Genomic DNA, 18,183 nt, shown 5'->3' on the forward strand with positions numbered 1-18,183 from the left:
CACGCACACACACACACACACACACACACACACACACACACACACACACTTCCCCAAGACAAAAAACGTGGCCCTCTGCTTCCACTGTGACCGGAGACAAATAGCGTCTCGGTGCATTATTTCACTCTCCGAAACACACTCTCACACACTCCTAAATGACTTCACTGATCAAATGAGAAGTTTGCAGAAAGATGGAGGCAGGGGCAGAGGGAGTGAATATTTCTTTCTTTGGAGTGTTAAGATTTGACACTAAAACAGCTTGTGAGAAGCATGCAGACAAAAGCTGAGACATGGGGAGCTGTTATTTTCACTGTACAAGTGAGAGTGTGTGAGTGTGTGTGTGTGTGTGAACGTCCTGTCTGCTATAATTAAGTCAAAAGGCCTTACAGGACTGTAGAGGAGAACAGCTGTTCCACCTCCACGCTGCTCCTCCTTAATGCAAACACACTCACAGAGCGAGACAAATTCATGAATAATTCAGGTTTTATTTATTATTTTTATTACTAATATTATTTTTTTTTAAATATCCGTTGTCTGTGTTTTTTTGTATGTTTACTTTACATTTAAATGTCTTAAATTTCAATGATTGCCAATTGGACACACAATTATATTTTTTTGCTATTTGTTTTAAATAAATAAATGTTCCTCGTAAAGTAAATGCATTTCAGCCTTACTACCAGTGAGCCAACACACACGCACACACACACCCCCACGCACACACACACACATGCGCGCAAACAAGGGCAACAATTAGAGCAGCATATGTTTTCCAAGCGATGTGAAATTAGTGCAGTAGGTCAAGAAAACAAGGTTTCATTAAATAAATACACAAGAATAAAAAAAAGCACAATTAGCATCATCTCTGTTTTTGGTGCGTGTGTCTTTAAGTCAGACAGAAAAACAAGTAGATTAATTTATGTTAAAGAAAATAAAGACTGAGGACTCTGCTGAATTCTGGTTAGTTGCTGTTCATTTTAAATATCTCTCTGCGGCTGCATTTCCCCCCTAAAATGTACTAAAGGCTAAAAATAATTTTAAGGTTGGAGTTACAGTGCATATCTCTGCAATAAGGGGAATCCCATGTTGACTAAACTGAAGTGAAAGGAAAGATATTTCCCTTAGTGAGAGATTAAGCACCTCTTTAAACACATATTCGTTGTAGGCCGACTGTGAAAATTCACTTGTCAAAAGTGTGATAAGTACATTGCATTTCTGCATGATGAGTAAAAAGGTGTTCCCAGCTACTGAGAGTATTACATAGAATATTAAGTATTTACCACATCTCATTGCCTCAGTTGAAAAGTTTACACACTGCAAATGAGCTCTTATTAATAAAAAATCTATTGCTAATGTTTCATGATGGGATAGAGTTACGTTTAGGGTTGATATCTCTGAGAATATCAACTATAAAATCTTTATTCTGTTTTTTTGTGTGTCTGCAGGTGGGAGAGATGAGCCCTCCAACTACATATGTACCACCTGTAAGCAGCCTTTCCCCAGCGCCTGGTTCCTGCTGCAGCACGCCCAGAACACTCACGGCATTCGCATCTATCTGGAATCCAACCCCTCCAGCACAGCCCTCACCCCTCGACTCACCATGCCGCCGCCCATGGGCAACGACTCCATCCCACAGTCCCCACTCACCAGCTTCCTGGGGGAAAACAATCCCTTCCACCTGCTGAGGATGACAGGGCCTTTACTCAGAGAACCACCCCCAGGCTTTGTGGAGAACCGTCTCCCCAACACCCCACCGTTTGTCAGCCCACCTCCCCGCCATCACCTGGACCCCCATCGGCTGGAACGCCTTAGCGCCGAGGAAATGGGCCTCATCTCACAGCACCCCAGTGCCTTTGAGAGGGTGATGCGGCTTACGCCGATGGCCATGGAGTCCCAGTCCATGGATTTTTCCCGGCGGTTACGTGAACTGGCAGGGAACACTAACAGCACTACGCCACCACTATCCCCCAGCAGGCCCAACCCTATGCATCGACTGCTAAACCCCAATCCCTTTCAACAAGGCCCTAAATCTCCCTTTCTGAGCACCCCTCCTTTGCCACCAATGCCCCCAAACAGCACCACCCCTCCCCAGACGCAGAACAAGATCAAGTCCTGTGAGTTTTGTGGAAAGACGTTCAAGTTCCAGAGCAACTTGGTGGTGCACCGGCGCAGCCATACTGGAGAAAAACCATACAAGTGCCAGCTGTGTGACCATGCCTGCTCTCAGGCGAGCAAGCTGAAACGCCACATGAAGACGCACATGCACAAGGCTGGATCCATGACGGGACGCTCAGACGATGGCCTTTCAACCACAAGCTCCCCAGAACCAGGCACCAGTGATATCACTGGGGAGGGCATTAAAAATCGTGATGGGGACTTCCAGGGGGAGGGTAATGAGGAAGAGGAGGAGGAAGAGGAAGAAGAGGAACTGGAGAATGAGAGTCGACCAGAATCAAACTTCAGCATGGAGTCTGAGTTCTTCAGGAACAGGGAAAATGGTTCTAAGCCTCCTTCGGAAGAAAAGACATCTCTCTCCCTTGACAAAATGGTAGACGGTGGAGCGCTCAATTCCATTCAGCAGTATAATAATTTGATAGTTGACAATCGTAAAAGGATGCCCTTCTCCAAAAGGGGCTCTGATGGCCGGCGGGACACTGGGGACGAGGATTCTGTGGTTGGAGAGATGAATCACCACCAGCAGGAAGAGCGGACAACCATTAATGGCCGGAACTGTGGCTCCGGTGACTCTTTCTCAGGCTTGTTCCCTCGAAAGCCCACCCCCATCACCAGCCCCGCTCTCTCCAACTCCTCAAACAAGAGGATCAAGATTGAGAAGGACTTGGACATTCCCCAGGCACCACATATCCCTTCTGAGAATGTGTACTCCCAGTGGCTGGTGGGCTATGCTGCTTCTCGCCACTTCATCAAAGACCCTTTCTTAGGCTTCACTGACTCCAGACAATCGCCCTTTGCCACCTCCTCAGAGCACTCATCGGAAAACGGCAGCCTGCGCTTCTCGACGCCTCCAGGAGACTTGCTGGACGGCGGTCTATCCGGCCGCAGCGGCACCGCCAGTGGGGGCAGCACGCCTCATTTAGGTGGAGGCCCTGGTCCGGGTCGACCGAGCTCCAAGGACGGGAGGAGATGCGACACCTGTGAATACTGTGGCAAGGTGTTCAAGAACTGCAGCAACCTGACGGTGCACCGGCGTAGTCACACCGGGGAAAGGCCCTACAAGTGTGAGCTGTGCAACTATGCATGCGCCCAGAGCTCCAAGCTCACCCGCCACATGAAGACACACGGCCAGCTTGGTAAGGAGGTCTACCGCTGTGACATTTGCCAAATGCCCTTCAGTGTGTACAGCACTCTGGAGAAACACATGAAAAAGTGGCATGGAGAACATTTGATGACCAGTGAGGTCAAAATCGAACAAGCAGAGAGAGTCTAAAACACGTTTTCATGCTCTGCACCATTCTCCTTGGACTCTAAAAAAAAAAAAGACAACAAATTAAGGGGGTAGCTGGATACTTTTGTATTGATTTTAGTTTAACTTTGTGTTTTTGATTAAAAAACTGCCAACTGAGAAAAAAAATGAGATCTTAACAACTGAAGCTGTCTAAACTGCCTCATTTGGCATTCATTTTTAAACAATCAGTCTGATGAGTTTTAAATATGTGGAGCCTTTAACTGTGCAATAATTTCTGTATTTATTGGATTTTGTATTTTGGCACGTGCAGGTACATTTTTCTTTTTTTTACAGTTTTTTTTTAATTTAGCTTTTTTTTTTTTTTAATCCCACATGACATCCTGAGAGTCTCTTAAGCAAGCCGAACAGAAAAAAAAAAAAAAAAAAAAAAAAAAAACATTTTAGGCTGTTTGTTTTTCGGACACGGCTTGTAGGAAATTGTACATTAAAATAATTGTTTAGTATCTTGAAAAGAAGCAGAATTCAATCTTCAATTTCAGAGTCAACTGCGAATGCTAGAGTTAATTTATTTTGCGTGACGATGATATGCGGACAACAATCCTTTTTGGCATTGTAGCATGAAATGACTGTAAACCATTTCGATATAATTGGATATGTAGCACTGAGTGTCATAACAAATAGTAAATGTCAAACAAAAGAAGATCCCAAGATTCATAAACCCTTAACAACCTAACCAGCCTGAGGAAACAGGTTCTCGACATGACAGCTGCTGAATCCTACAACTCTACAACTTACTAGTTTCCGCTCTAGTTTTTACTACATTAAACACCTCTGCATTATATTTTTCACCAAGCCTGATGATTTGCAGGTGTTATTAATAATAAGTAGTTGAGCATGAAGCCATGACGAGTCTGCACAGAGCGATACTTAGGACAGAGAAACAGAAAGAGCACAGACGTCTCAGGGTAAAATATAACTGCTCAATTATTATTATTATTTTTTACCCGCTCGTTCTTATGCTGCCTTTCTAAACATTTTGTCGATATCATTTTATAAATTAAAAATGTTTTGGCTAATGTATCCATCCATCCATCCATTTTCTTGCACCCTTTTTCCCTCAGTGGGGTCGGGAGGGGTGCTGGTGCCCATCTCCAGCCAACGTTTCGGGTGAGAGGCGGGGTCACCCTGGACAGGTTGCCAGTCTGTCGCAGGGCAACACAGAGACACACAGGACACACAACCATGCACACACACACTCACACCTAGGGGCAATTTGGAGAGGCCAATTAACCTGACAGTCATGTTTTTGGACTGTGGGAGGAAACCGGAGTACCCGGAGAAAACCCACGCACGCACAGGGAGAACATGCAAACTCCATGCAGAAAGACCCCAGGCTGGGAATCGAACCCAGAACCTTCTTGCTGCAAGGCAACAGCTCTACCAACTGCGCCACTGTGCAGCCTTTTGGCTAATGTAGTCAAATTTAATTTATTCTAAGAAGGGATTAGGTATGTAAAGAAAATTTAGTAGATGTCTGTAATGAAATTATGTAAAGCTGACAAATATTGGAATTAAACAACATTCTCCTAGAAGTTTCCAGAGCAACATTTTACTAACATTAAAAATGATTGAAATGTTCTCCATCACATTGGGATGTTTTGAATTACCAATCCATTTGTTTGCTTTAAGACATTCCAACTTCATAGCTGCACTTTTATTAAAAAATAAATAAATCACATTTATTTCAAATGCTGACGGTTCTCAGAAACAAACCAGCACTTTATGATTTATCCATCCAATGCACACGAACAAAACAGCTACGCGGGAAAAAGGGTGTGGAGCTTGGGATCTCTTGATGTTGGAGTGCCACAATTGTTAGGCTTAGCTTTCCCAAAGCTGGCACTATAAAACTGTAATAACTGAATGATGGGAGTAATTAGAATATTAATTTATTCTGGACATTCTTTTGTACTGCCATTCAATTTGACTTGAGTGTGCCTTGAATTGTGATCTTCCTATTTATTGTCTGAGACAAATGTAACGCTTTCCCTGAAGCATCAAATTTGAACAAAGACAAATTTACTGTAAAGTGAAATCTGACACTCAAACAGATTAAAAAAATAAATAAATAAAAAAATCAGCAGAAAAATTGAGTTTCGGTTTAGCATTAGCAGATTACCCAGCACAGTAATAATGTGTCTGTGTGTATAAATATGTATGCATATGTACATATAAATGCACAACCTTTATGAATATATATAGATCTATATCAAATTCCACACAGACAAGGACACAAGTCTGTCCCCAAACCGGATCGTCAGGAAGTGAATAAAAACCTCACAAAACTGGAGAAAAATCAGGAAAAACAGAAACTAGAACAGAATTTAGTGCACTCTGTCTTGAAGAAGTTTACAGTATTGATACAAGGGTTAAAATACATTTTTGTGTATGTAAATCTCTTTTCCTTTTTTAGTTTTGCTTCAAAATGTTTGATTTTTTTTTTTTCTTCATTGCTTCTCATTTTTCTTGACGGGTTTTGGTATATATATAAATATATATGAATATATATGACATTTTTCTGGTTTACTGTAAAAGTATAACAGTATTTGTAATATTGGAGAATGCTGGGGCATTTTACAGAACTATAAAAAAATGCTGTTTCGGTTTTTTTTTGTTTTTTTTAAATCTTTTATTTCACAGTCCAATTTAAATTGTGGGTCTCTGAAACTGTTTTTGTCAATGTAACTGTAAAAGTCCTGAGTTTTAGTAGCTTTTCTTCTGGCTTGGGTGTAAAGAAATAAAAAATAAACAAATAAATAAATGAGCGGAAAACAAGCCTGGGCTAAGACGAACTCGGTGATGGAAGTTTTTGGGAGCGTCGGTTCTGGTTTTCAGGAGGAATCACGGAGAATCCTGACCTGTATCTATTTTTGTTCTTCTGGAATGGATTATTCTTCATGGATGGTTTGAATTACGTGTGTAGGCGCTTGCTGTCGTTCCTAAAGAGCTTGTCTTTTTTTTAACCTGTAGGCTGTGTGCATCCTTTGTGAATGAATAGGGGTGACTTTCTGACCAATCCGACTCACGGGCTGCCACGATCTGTTTGTCCAAACAGAACCTGATCAATTTGTACTGTTGTACTGAATCATGTTGTACAGAATGGGATCAAATAAAGGTTGTTAAACAGCCTTTTAGTGACAAAAACACACCTTGATGTTTTGGTTGTACATAGTTTTTTCTATGACTACTCTGTTTTCCTTTGGTTTGTCCTTTCTGTTTGTGATTTCTGACCGGCACTGGCAGTGGCCTGGATGTGGAAGGCTGGGGGTTCTCCATGTCAGTTTCCAGGCCTCAGCATGAGAACAGAGCACAAATACAAGATGTTACAAACGTCCATCTTGCTTGTCTGCCTCATTTTTTAAAATTCTTCAAGATGATTTGACAGAACATAGCAAGAATATTACTTGTGCAAGGAAATATTTACAGCTGAACAACAGAAACGGAAACGACAGCAGCACGAACACCTGCCAATGGAGGTGGATTCAAAACATCTCTCCAAAGAGATGTCTTCATGCTGTAAATTCAAAATCAACCCCTCATATTTTCCATTTGATCAAATTGCCCATGAGGTCTACATTTAAGGTTATCAGGCAGTTCTGTCTCTTCAATTTACATACATAACTCAGATTTTCCACAACAACAATTCTATTTATTGTTTCTGAAATGTCTTTGTAGACGCCATCATTTCTAGAAATGTATTCATCCACATGAAAGCATCAAAAATATCTCAGAAAGCTGACCAAGTAACTACAGAATTCCTGCGCTAAAATTCCAGATTTCTTATTTACATTCATGTGAAAAAATTAAATACAGTAGAAGGAATATTTTTCACACTCTTACTTACTTATACTTACATACTTATCCTGAACTGTGAGACATTGAAATTCAATTCCATACTTTTCCAGACTACATGGGAACTTTGCAATCTGTCCTGGCGTGTGTGGATCCTGATTGGTTGCTTACAGAAAACAACTTGCTAATTAGATTCTTGCTTTTCCCTTTTCCTATTTTATACTTATATGCAAACACAAATATTAGAAAAGTTGAAGAAGATAATAAATTTGATGATGATTTTATGGTTTTGTAACATACGCCTCAAACTTTGGAAAATAACTGGGCAATCCAAAATATTTGCATGTTGTTTCTTTTTTTTTAACTAAAAGTTAACAGTCATGGAAAAAAAAATCAACTGCATAGCAAGACCATATCTTGGACAAATTAAATATATTGATGTCACAGCTTTTGTTATGGTGCCTTTAAATTTGGAACTTATGAACATGAAGGTTTGTGCAGAAAAATTTTACTTTAGTAAGTTTTAAGAAAGTCCATGCAGAATATTATTGTACACCATTACATGCAGCTGCCTCTCTGTCAATAAAATTTATACAATTAGATGTGGAAGAGCACATTTTAACAATTTATTGTGAATTTTGCACAGTAGCACAATGTAGTGTTTTACCACTACTAAAATCCACAAGGATATGCAGCTAGGACACTTTCTACTTTCTATGTTTTCATTAAGAATTGTGCTCGGTGCAAAGGAATTATTAAATTAATTTAAACAAATTCAAATGTCGCATTTGGTCACAGAGCAGCTACAGGGAAAAGCCTTGCAAATAATCTGTAACATGGAGTGGAATTCACTGAGTGGTTTGCTACTAAAGAAGCAAAAACACTAATAAACAGAAACCTCCTTTAGTTTGTTTATTTTTGTTTTAGCAGCCAAAGTCCATGATGAAGAGCTGGTAACTGAGAAGTGCTGAGGAAGTACACATTAAAATGCTAAGGAAACATCTGCTTGTATGCATGAATACATGCATGCATGAAGTCTCACGAGCTCACCAGCTGCAGTCAGGTAGAAAGACGCGTGTAGCACGTCATCCTCCAATTGTAAATAAATGGACCAACTTAATATTTCTTTAATAATGAAGTTATTGAAGGTGTAAAAAATTCTGCTTCAAGTGACTTTTAGTGGAATTCTTAGTAGAATACATAATCTGAAATCATAGCTTGCACAACCTACAGTTAACATGTCAGATTTCACTATGATTGAAAGTGAATACTTTAACACAAACGCTTATTGGCCTATGGGTGAGCATAATCTATCTAAAATAATTAAAAGTACATTTGTAAGGCAAGATCATTTACTGTGTTTCATTTCTTCTTGTATACTGACTGAAATATATGCTTTAACCTCAAATAATTTCACCGGACACAGCCAACGTTGACAAAAGCATCTATTTGGTGTGTCCTAGTGTCCATTATCAAGACAGCGTGGCACCCAAAAGGTGGCAGTGCTGCTTGTTAAGATGTTGAACCTTACCTTCACTCAGTTAGATTCCTAAAAAGACCTAAAAACAGATGTGGATCTGATGTAAAGAAGCAGCACCGTTGCTTTTCAGCTTAAACTAAGGCACATTAGATGGGATAATTTACAATGTTCGTATCCCACAAAGCTCTGCGGCAGCGTCACTTTGAATGACAGCCATAGACAAAATGAAAATCTACATGGCATCAGTGTAGTATCCGAGATAATGATTCCCCCTGAAATAAGGCCATTATTACTTTCATCACCTCCTTAAACATTTTCACATCTTTCCCCGTTTTTCCTTTTCTGATTTAATTTCATCGTTCCATTTCCACACAGCAGAGAGAGAAAGAGAGAGAGAGAGAGAGAGAGAGAGAGAGAGAGAGAGAGAGAGAGAGAGAGAGAGAGAGAGAGAAGTGTAGGGGGGGATTCTGAAGCACAATTAGTCAAGGGAGGCATGAGTGTGGAGTCGGACAGACCCGGGCGAGTTGTGATTTGGCTTGAGTTTCAAGGCAAATGGGTAATTAAGGCTTTTCCCTGGCCGGCCCGCACTTTGAAGTCCCCTACAGGGGGGATTATCCCAGCCAAGAGAAAGACGGTAGAAGGGAAGTAATGAGACCCAGGAAGAGGGGGAGGAAATGAGCGAAGCAGGGAGTGAAGCCTCGATGAAGACGCAGATTTAAAAAGAAATCAAAAAAAAAAATTTCTGAAATGGCAGATTTCTGTGGCAAAGTCAGGCAGACTCCAACCACAGCAGGCATAAGAAATATAAGATATATTCATGGTAGAGATGGTGCAATTAAAGCTAACTGGTTAATTAGTACAAAATAATAGCTTAGACATCAGCATTATAGAGATGGGAAACACTTTTGTTTTTACTTAATCATTAGATTATGTCAGGGAAAAAAAAGTTTTATTTTTAAACTGAGAAGAACTTGGTATTTATAATAGTGCTTTCTACAGATATATTATTTCCCGAAATCAGCGTTTTGGGGCGCAAATCAATATTGCGGTATGTACTTCAGAAAAACTGGATTAAATGCATTGATTGTCAGAGCATCATCAAAGTAACCATTTCTATAAATAAAGTTTTGCTGCTCTAGACTGTTGTTTCCCAATCCTGGTTTCCAAAACTCTCCTGAAATACATATTTTAGGCATTTCTCTGCTTCAGCACACCTGATTTCAATCTATGGCTGATTAACAGAGTTTTGCTGAGCTGCAGTCATCTGAATCGGATGCATTAAAGCAGAGAAACATCTAATCCAAGCAGGGCAGTGTACCTTGAGAACCAGGAACCACTGCTGCAGAGCATTTAACTGTGTGCTAACAAAATGCTAACATAGAACATCAGTAGTGACCCTTGAGATGCAGGAGTTGCTCTCCATCAATCTACGAGTTTATATGGAGAGTATATGTATATGTACACATCCCAGAAGTTTTATACCAGTGTCACAATCTTCAGAACCAAAACAAAGAGAACTCAGTTATCTTCTTCATGTTCAGCTTCAAGACATGTCAGTAAGAAATGGGTGGAAATTATTTGCAAGTGTGAGGAAAACCTCATCCTCCTGAAAAAGAATATAGTAGCACACATTATAAATTTACCTCTGAATAAACCAAAAGCCTTCTGGAACAATATCCTTAAGTTGTGATCTGTGTTTTTCTGTCTAGTTATTTTGAGATTTTCTGTGTTTAGTCCTGTTTCCCTGTGAGTCTCTGTCCTGTCCTCCCTGTTGATTGATCCCAGCTGTGTCTCGTTCCTGTCATTACCCTCCCAGTGTATTTAGTCCCACCTGTTGTCTGTGTTCCTCGTCGGGTCCTTGTCTAACCTCTGTGTCAAACGCACGGCTACGTTCAGTAATAGTTAGTCTGCCGGCACAGTTGAACTGTGAAGTCCTGTGCCGGCATTAGCTCATCGTGTTCAGTCTTTGTTTTTTACAGTTGCTACCGGTGTCAAGCGCTAGCTTTGTCCTCTGCCGTTCTGCCTGTATTGGACAGTTCCGAGCATCTATATTATTAAACGTATCATCTTCACCATACCTGGGTCTCAGCGTTTCTCCTCACCACTTCCACCCACCATTCCTACACCTTTAGTTTGATGAGATCAAAGTAGAGATGTTTGGCCACAAGGCAGAGCGCAGTGATTGGAAAACCAAAAAGAATGTGAGTTCAAAAGCTTCATGCCACCTGTCAAGCATGGCAGTAGAGGGTTGATGATGGGGGTTCGTTTTGCACTCGAGCCTAAACTCTTCTGCATATTGTCAATTTAACTGAAACAGACACTAATTGTCAAATGATTAGCTTACTAGAAAAGAGATGAAGGTTAGTAATATTTCAAACCTTTGTTCTGAGCTGTGTGTTTTGTGTTTAGTCACATCACTAAAAGAATATAACTTAAAACGTCACCCTGTTGCGCTGCAATAGATAGTCATTGTTGAACCTTTGATATCATTGTGTTTTCCGCAGCAAGTTCTGGGAAAACCTGCAATTTACTTTGATGGTTTTATCGACTTTAATCAGTCAATAGAACTGAGTTGGACTTCAGGCTTGCCTTTCTGCCACTATCAGCCCCAAAACATGCTTTTATAGCCAAAGTGTGTGCACACGTGTGTGTGTGTGTTGGGGAGGATTAACTCAGACAGACACCTCTGGTTATTCAGAGGGATGGAATTATTTCAAGACCCTGACTGGCTGTCAGCGCTCGCTGTGCCTCCTCCCCTATTCGTTTAAAAAAAAAAAAAAAAAGAAAAAAAAAACTTGAAATGACTTAAGCTGCTGGTCGTCAGTGCCAAAGCCACACTGTTGACAGGTACAGTAAGGTCTTAAGCCTTCCAGATCAACTCTACTATTCTCCCTGACAAAATCCACCCCTGGGGCTCCTTCACTACCAGAATCAAGTAGAAGGATTTGGAAGGAGACGGGGTTAGACTGGGAGGTACCGACCATTTAACTCACAGCCAATCATGAAGGGCTCCATTGGCGCCATTCCCAATTATTTCCGTTATCGTTCACCAGTCTGGACACTGTCCAGTTGATGAAAATAGCTGTTTTAATTGCTCTTTCTAAAACAGAAATTAGAAAATAAAAAATTCTTACCTACTTCCTCATTATCTAGTAAATAAACGAATAAAAAGTAGCTGGTTGTTTGGGAAATGCTCCAAACATGACGTGACGCCAGCGAGTCATTTTGTTTTGCATTCATTCTCCATATTGTCTCCGACACAAAACGTCACATTGCTCATTTTGTGATGAATACATCTCGGTGACAAAACAGAAGCTATCGATCGATTCCAAATCCTAATTAAACAAACGCGGTTCGTCACTATCGAGGTAAATCAAAGCCTCGCATCTGAAGCTTAATGTGAGGAGGATTTCTCGACTCTGAGGCGTCTAGCGTGTTTCTTTTCTTTTTATTCCCTATGCAGGCGAGGTGACAAAGCAGGGCGAGTTCTTTAAAAGAGGCAGAGGAAGGAGGAGACAGAAGTGTGTTAGCGCTGGAAGTCCTGAAGGCGCCGCATAAGAGGTGTGCAGCATCTTTTTTGATATTCAGATTCGCCTGCCTACACACGGCATTATGACACATTTGGATGATCGCATTGTAGGATTAACGGGCCTGCCTTGTCATTTCCAACAACAATGCCACGATTTAGGGATGCTATTTCTCACAAGGCGCTCCGCATTAACGCTGGCCCAAAGATTTACATAAATCTTTGTCTTAAGATGAAAGCAGAGAGGGGCTTGAGACAATGAAGTTAAGCTTTGGAAATGAGAGGAGGAGACAAGAGAGAGCCGTTACCGGGCGTTGGTGGTGCAGGGATGAAGGGATGGGAGGGAGAGAGAGAGGAGGAAAGTTTTTGGATAAATCAACCGGTAGTCATGCTGATTCCAGGAAAGCAGCCTCCTCCCGTTTTCCCCTTCAGCAACTATGTGGTGGAAATAATTTAAAGTAAGAGGAAAAAGAGCCAAAAATTTGCATTTCTGCGGTTGTGAGCAGCCTGGAAGGTTAGACAAATGGAAGGAGAGGTGATGAATGCATCTCTGAATTGAAAGGCCTTTTGTCCTGCACACGGCACAGAAAGTGTGGCTTTCTAACCTCCATCACGCTCTCTCTGTCCTCTAATCTCCTGGCCTCCAGCAGTCATTGGGAAAAGTGCCCCAGTTTGTCGTGCCTCCTCCTCCCTTCCCTCCTTGATTGGATTCATCTTGGCTGATTGAGAATCTGCTTACATTAAAGTCAGAGAGAAGAGATCAGATCTGACAGATCTGACCACTGAAGGTAATTTTTATTTTTTATTTTTTTGGCTTTGAAACAGAGAAGTGAAAGAAACCCAGAGATGATAGGCCAGGAGAGACAGCGCAAGAGAGGTGAAGCATGATTGACACTATCAGCGTCATTATCACTTGGCTTCAGCCTTTACTTCACACACTGGCCATGATTACAAAGGAAACCTTCAAGAAAAAAATAAAAAAAATCTGGGCGACAGCCAGCAGGTAGGGTGGAAGCTCGGTAAGTTTTAATGTTTTCCTGAAGCAATGAAAAGATATATCAGAATGTGTGTGCAAGAAGAAGAGCTGAACATGTGCAGACCACTGAAGAAAGCAAAAAAAAAAACAGAAATCATGTTACAAAATGCAAAATTCAATTTCGGCTTTGATTTGACTCTGCCAGGATAAAGTAGGCCAACAATATCATAGGAATCCTTCACAAAAGCCAGCAGTGCAGTCTCCATGACCAAAGGATGATAAATTAAGTTTAGCTCAGAGTACAGACATGACACTAGTTTACCACCGAGATTAAACAAAAATCTGAAAGGTATGGTGTGTAATTTTATTCAATTTCTGTGACTAAATACTGTTTATAACCGTTTTTTGTTACATTTAAGACTTTATGTCCACTGCTTTCAGGAAACCCAGGAATGGCAGAAAAAATTAGCAATGTTTTCTCATTGTTTGCACAGAGCGGTGGAGGCAGAAGGGAGCCGGTGTCTTAACACTGCGGTGCAGCGGCAGAGTTTAGCGCTTTATCCCAAACCCAACCTGTAATTCGGGCTGGATCAGGCCAAAATCATATACTTGGTGGTCGGGTCGGTCTTCTGTGGTGTGTTTTCAAAAGGCCTACAACACATACAGTTCAAAGAAAACTAAACAAGATTGATGATATAAATTCTGTTCATTTACTTTTTATAGTCTAAACAGAGGAGCAGGCAGTTTACCCAGATGAGGCACGCAGACAGGTCGACTCAACTTTTATCGTGTTGACCTTGACTTTAAAAAGTATAAAGCCATACAACCAATATTTTCCACACACCATGGTTGCAGTTCTTCATATTTCTCAAGTTCTCAGATCTGCAGGCGATTTCAGAGGCAGTAAGAGGCTCATCTTGGTCCTTACTGAGCTTCTTCCAGATGCACCACTGGAGAAACTTAAGCCCACATCACCAGCAGATCGTCACTATGGAAGGGATTTCAGTCCCAAGGTGGTGAAAGGTGAACACCAAACCAAAACATCTGCATGTAGAAGACACTGGGAAAACATTCAATGCCATAAAAGGACACTCGATCATGTCAACGAATTGTAACATTAGCAGCAGGAAGAATTATTTCATGTGGTTATGGTATGAAAAATATCCATATATTATTCATATTTTTAAGAAACAAAGTCTCTGTGCCTTTATATGAAACTCAGGTGGAACAACCACACCATCTGACATCGACTGCCGCCATCCCTTTGTTTTTTCAGGCCTGTCTGTCTCCTGCAGATTGCTTCTTTCTATCATCCTGCATTATTTCTCACTAGCTCTTCCTCTGTCTGTCCTAATCTCTCTTGCCCATCTCCATCCTCACCGCCTCAGTCTCTGTGTAAGACACCCCCACACCCTTCTTTTTTCCCCTTCATACAAACGCTCCCAAGTCCAGGCTTTCTGTGGTAATAAAATAAACTAATGGAGTCGAAGTGACGTCCCACCTTGAACCAGCAGGGAGGTTATTTACATCAGGTAGTGCAGGAGGAGGGGAGGGTTGGGGGTGGCGAAGCGGTGACTGGCTGCCTCAATCAGTCAGCCATGACAGGCTGAGCAAGACTCATCAGATAACGGAGAGCAAAAGAGGAAGCTCAGGAACAGAGAAGAGATGATGTTTACGAGTCTTTTCTTGTTGCAGCTCGCCTGCATCCTTCGTTTCAGCCTCTTTCCTTTCCTTTCATGCCGTATCTTCTTTCATGGTTCCTCCTTTCCACAGTTGCGCCTCGAGATCCTGTCCACAAACACCGCAAACAGAATTAGTGACAAGGGGCAACCAAGTTGGAGTAAGTGTTGTGTTTAAAACATAAGTGTGATCAATAAAATGTCCTTCCGGAATGAGTTTATGTGTCTTAATGCCTCTGAAGAATAACAAAATAAATGGATTTAGGTTTTCAGCATTGAGACAGACTAACTCACTGAAACACACTTCATTTCTTCACCGTCCATCTATTGGTGACCAGATAAGATGCTCACAACACATTTTACATTCCCTATTCGTCCACTGAATGCTTAACTTCAACTCTGACTCCACTGCAACAAAACCTTCAGGCTCCTTTCCACCTGGCTCCAAGTTTGTGGATGGAAAACATGACAACAATAAAACAACAAATAATCAAAGATTGAATCTCACTGTATGTTAAGCATTCCTGTCTGTTTTAGCCAAGCCACCATAAAAAAACAGACATAAAGATACACACTATGTAGATGTTCATTCAGCATATATGAGATTGATTTGGATATATATGGAGTTGAAGCTTGTTTCTGCAAAATGGTACCTGGAGAGAAATTTACCAATATGACAATTTTTTGCACAGCAATATTAAGTTAATCAAATTAGGCATCGCGGGTCTGAGAAGATCAAGAAATCCCAACAATATTGTTTTTAGTATTTCTTTCTACAAAAAAAACGCTAAAAAAAAAGATAATAGACCTTCTAAAATAGCTTTGATTCTGGTGACTTGAAACAACTCTCAAACTGATTGACCCAACGAGGGCGCTCTGATTAAATGTCAATGTTTTTACGAGAAATGATCCCAGGCAGCAGTTTGAAAAAATAAAAAATGGATGAAAAAAACAAAAAAACAAGAGTTAATGGTATATTATGCCGGTGCACTCTGACGTGTTGCAGATTTCCACTGATTGGCCTGGCAGGAGGTGTCTGAGCTAAAGGTCAACAATTTCAAACCCGAGGCCACGAATGTTAAGCCAAAAGTCCAACATGGAGACAAAAAAAAAACCTTTAGAGATGCATCCTGTCACTGATTGGCCTGCAGGGTGTCCGCATGATCAAGCTTAATGAGGCTGCTCAATTCAGAAATGTGATAAACGGTTTGAAGATATATGGACTTAAAGAACAAATATTGTTTGTCTTTTAAAACACTACATAATTTCTCTGTTCAGAGTAAGGTAAATGCCAGGAAAAATAAAACAAGGTACATGGGGTCTTTGATTATAATTATGTTTTGACCTTGTTAGTCTAGTCAAATGGTCAAAACAGGTTAACAAAAAAAAAAAAAAAAAACCAGCATCAGCCCCCAGTTCCAGGTTCCAGTGAATTTTATTATTTAGCATTTTTGTAGACTAGACCATTTGCAGTCATCGTCGTCGTCGTCTTCTTCTTTAATGGCGGTTGGCAAGCAACTTAAAGGTGTGCATTACCGCCACCTACTGGAATGGAGTGTGGGTCAGCATGCAACTTAACTGGTTTTACGCCAAACTGGCAACACACCTGCACTTCATTAGACCGTACCATAACTGAGCAGGTCAAACCGAACAACAAAGTCTAAACAGAGAAACAAGAATAAGATTATTAACCTAATGTACAAGCTCATCTACATAACTAAATGGTCTGCAAGATAAAGCACTTCATACATGCCAACTCAAAATTTTATTTTAAGGGGAAAAAAACAACACAAAAAAAGAAAACCCTCTCTTTGGTAGAACCCAGGGATGCAATCAGTGCCATACAGCCATGTAAGCAGAAAATGCTGCTCCAGCCCCTCCCATAAACCTGCTCAGGATACAGCATCTAAAATGGGCAAGCAATGGTGAGTATAAAAGAAAAACAAGTAGCTCACCATAAAACAAACATTCGAATTCATCCAATGGTCCAAAAGTGTTAACTTTTACCAAAACATAAACATAAATGTAAACTGCAAAACAATTCTTCCACAAATAAATCCGGGATAGTGAGTGAAGCAATTTGCTTGTGCAATAGTTAAACTACCAACTATACAAAGATTAATCAGAAATAGGAAGAAGGAACAAGTTGTAAACACAAAGTGAACCACTTTGTCACAGGCCTGCAGGACAAAAAGGAATACTTATTCTTCTAGGAAGACAATAGAACTTGTGGATTACACCTCCTACTTGTAATCCATCTCACCTGCTCACCTACAAACACAAACAACAAGAGACTTTCACTGTCACTGGGTAATCCCTGTCGGCGGATAATTTATACACCGGATCTCAGCTTCTCCGTGGCAGCAGATGGTTTTCCAATTCAGCGATTGGCAGAACAAGGCAGCCTGGTACTTCTGAATATGCTTCCACTGAGTAGTATGATCAAGCAGACTGTTGAGGGAAACAAACATTTTCGTGACGACTTCAACTTAACCAGTGCGCAACTGATTTATCTGGTTGCGTCAGTCAAAAAGATGCCAAAATCTTTGAGACTAAGCAGTATCTTCAAATCGGATGAAATCATGATCACAGACAGAAAAAGAAATGGGTAAGGTACCCCCAGGATTGATTAACTTAGTGACTCAACCACCAGTTCTATATTTTTAAGGTACTTCTATGCATCCCATTTCGTATTTCTTTTTCTCAGTTGTCATACACCATTGATGATTAACTCAAATGTGTAATTGTGTAATGCCCACAAACGTAACAGAGTCATGGATGCCCAGCCCCTTCATAAAAGATTGAGAGAAGACACCAGTTTATTTGCTTAAACAACACATCTATTTGTTGTATCATTCGTGACCAGTATACCAAGTATACTGTTTCTCTTATTTGGAAAGTGACTTTGACCAATTTCGCTTAAACTAAAAGTTAAAGCTGTGTCAGTCCACTGTAGCTCTTTTGCATATTATTATAACTATTGTAATGTATTGATCTTTTTTTTTTCCATCAGCAGCTTTTCTGTAAGATGACAAACACCTTCTAATTAGTTGCTAATTTACAGCCGAATGGATCTGCATCCAAGAGGTTAATGCTGTCTGATTCCACAGGAAATAACTGGCCCAACTCCAAATGGGAACGTTGGCCGAGGCGTCACATCTTCCCTCCCCAAGGAAGAGCCGGTAACACTGGTAATTACTTCCCAGACTACAAGGGCAGATATCTGTCCACCTTTGGATGAAGTCC

General features: G+C 40.8%; 1 protein-coding gene across 1 annotated transcript in view; it reads left to right on the forward strand.

Moving 5' to 3' along the window:
• Nucleotides 1–6,818, forward strand: part of bcl11ba (BCL11 transcription factor B a) — a 41,264-nt gene extending 34,446 nt beyond the window's left edge. Inside the window, exon 3 of the mRNA XM_008400139.3 lies at nucleotides 1,443–6,818. Coding sequence (XP_008398361.2) covers nucleotides 1,443–3,445 — 2,003 coding nt within the window. The 3' untranslated portion in view covers nucleotides 3,446–6,818. The remainder of the gene's footprint in view (nucleotides 1–1,442) is intronic.
• The last annotated feature ends 11,365 nt before the right edge of the window (nucleotides 6,819–18,183 follow it).

This window comes from Poecilia reticulata, chromosome 22 (assembly GCF_904066995.2).
Source record: "Poecilia reticulata chromosome 22, P_reticulata-male-v2, whole genome shotgun sequence".
Classification (NCBI taxonomy): Eukaryota; Metazoa; Chordata; class Actinopteri; order Cyprinodontiformes; family Poeciliidae; genus Poecilia; species Poecilia reticulata.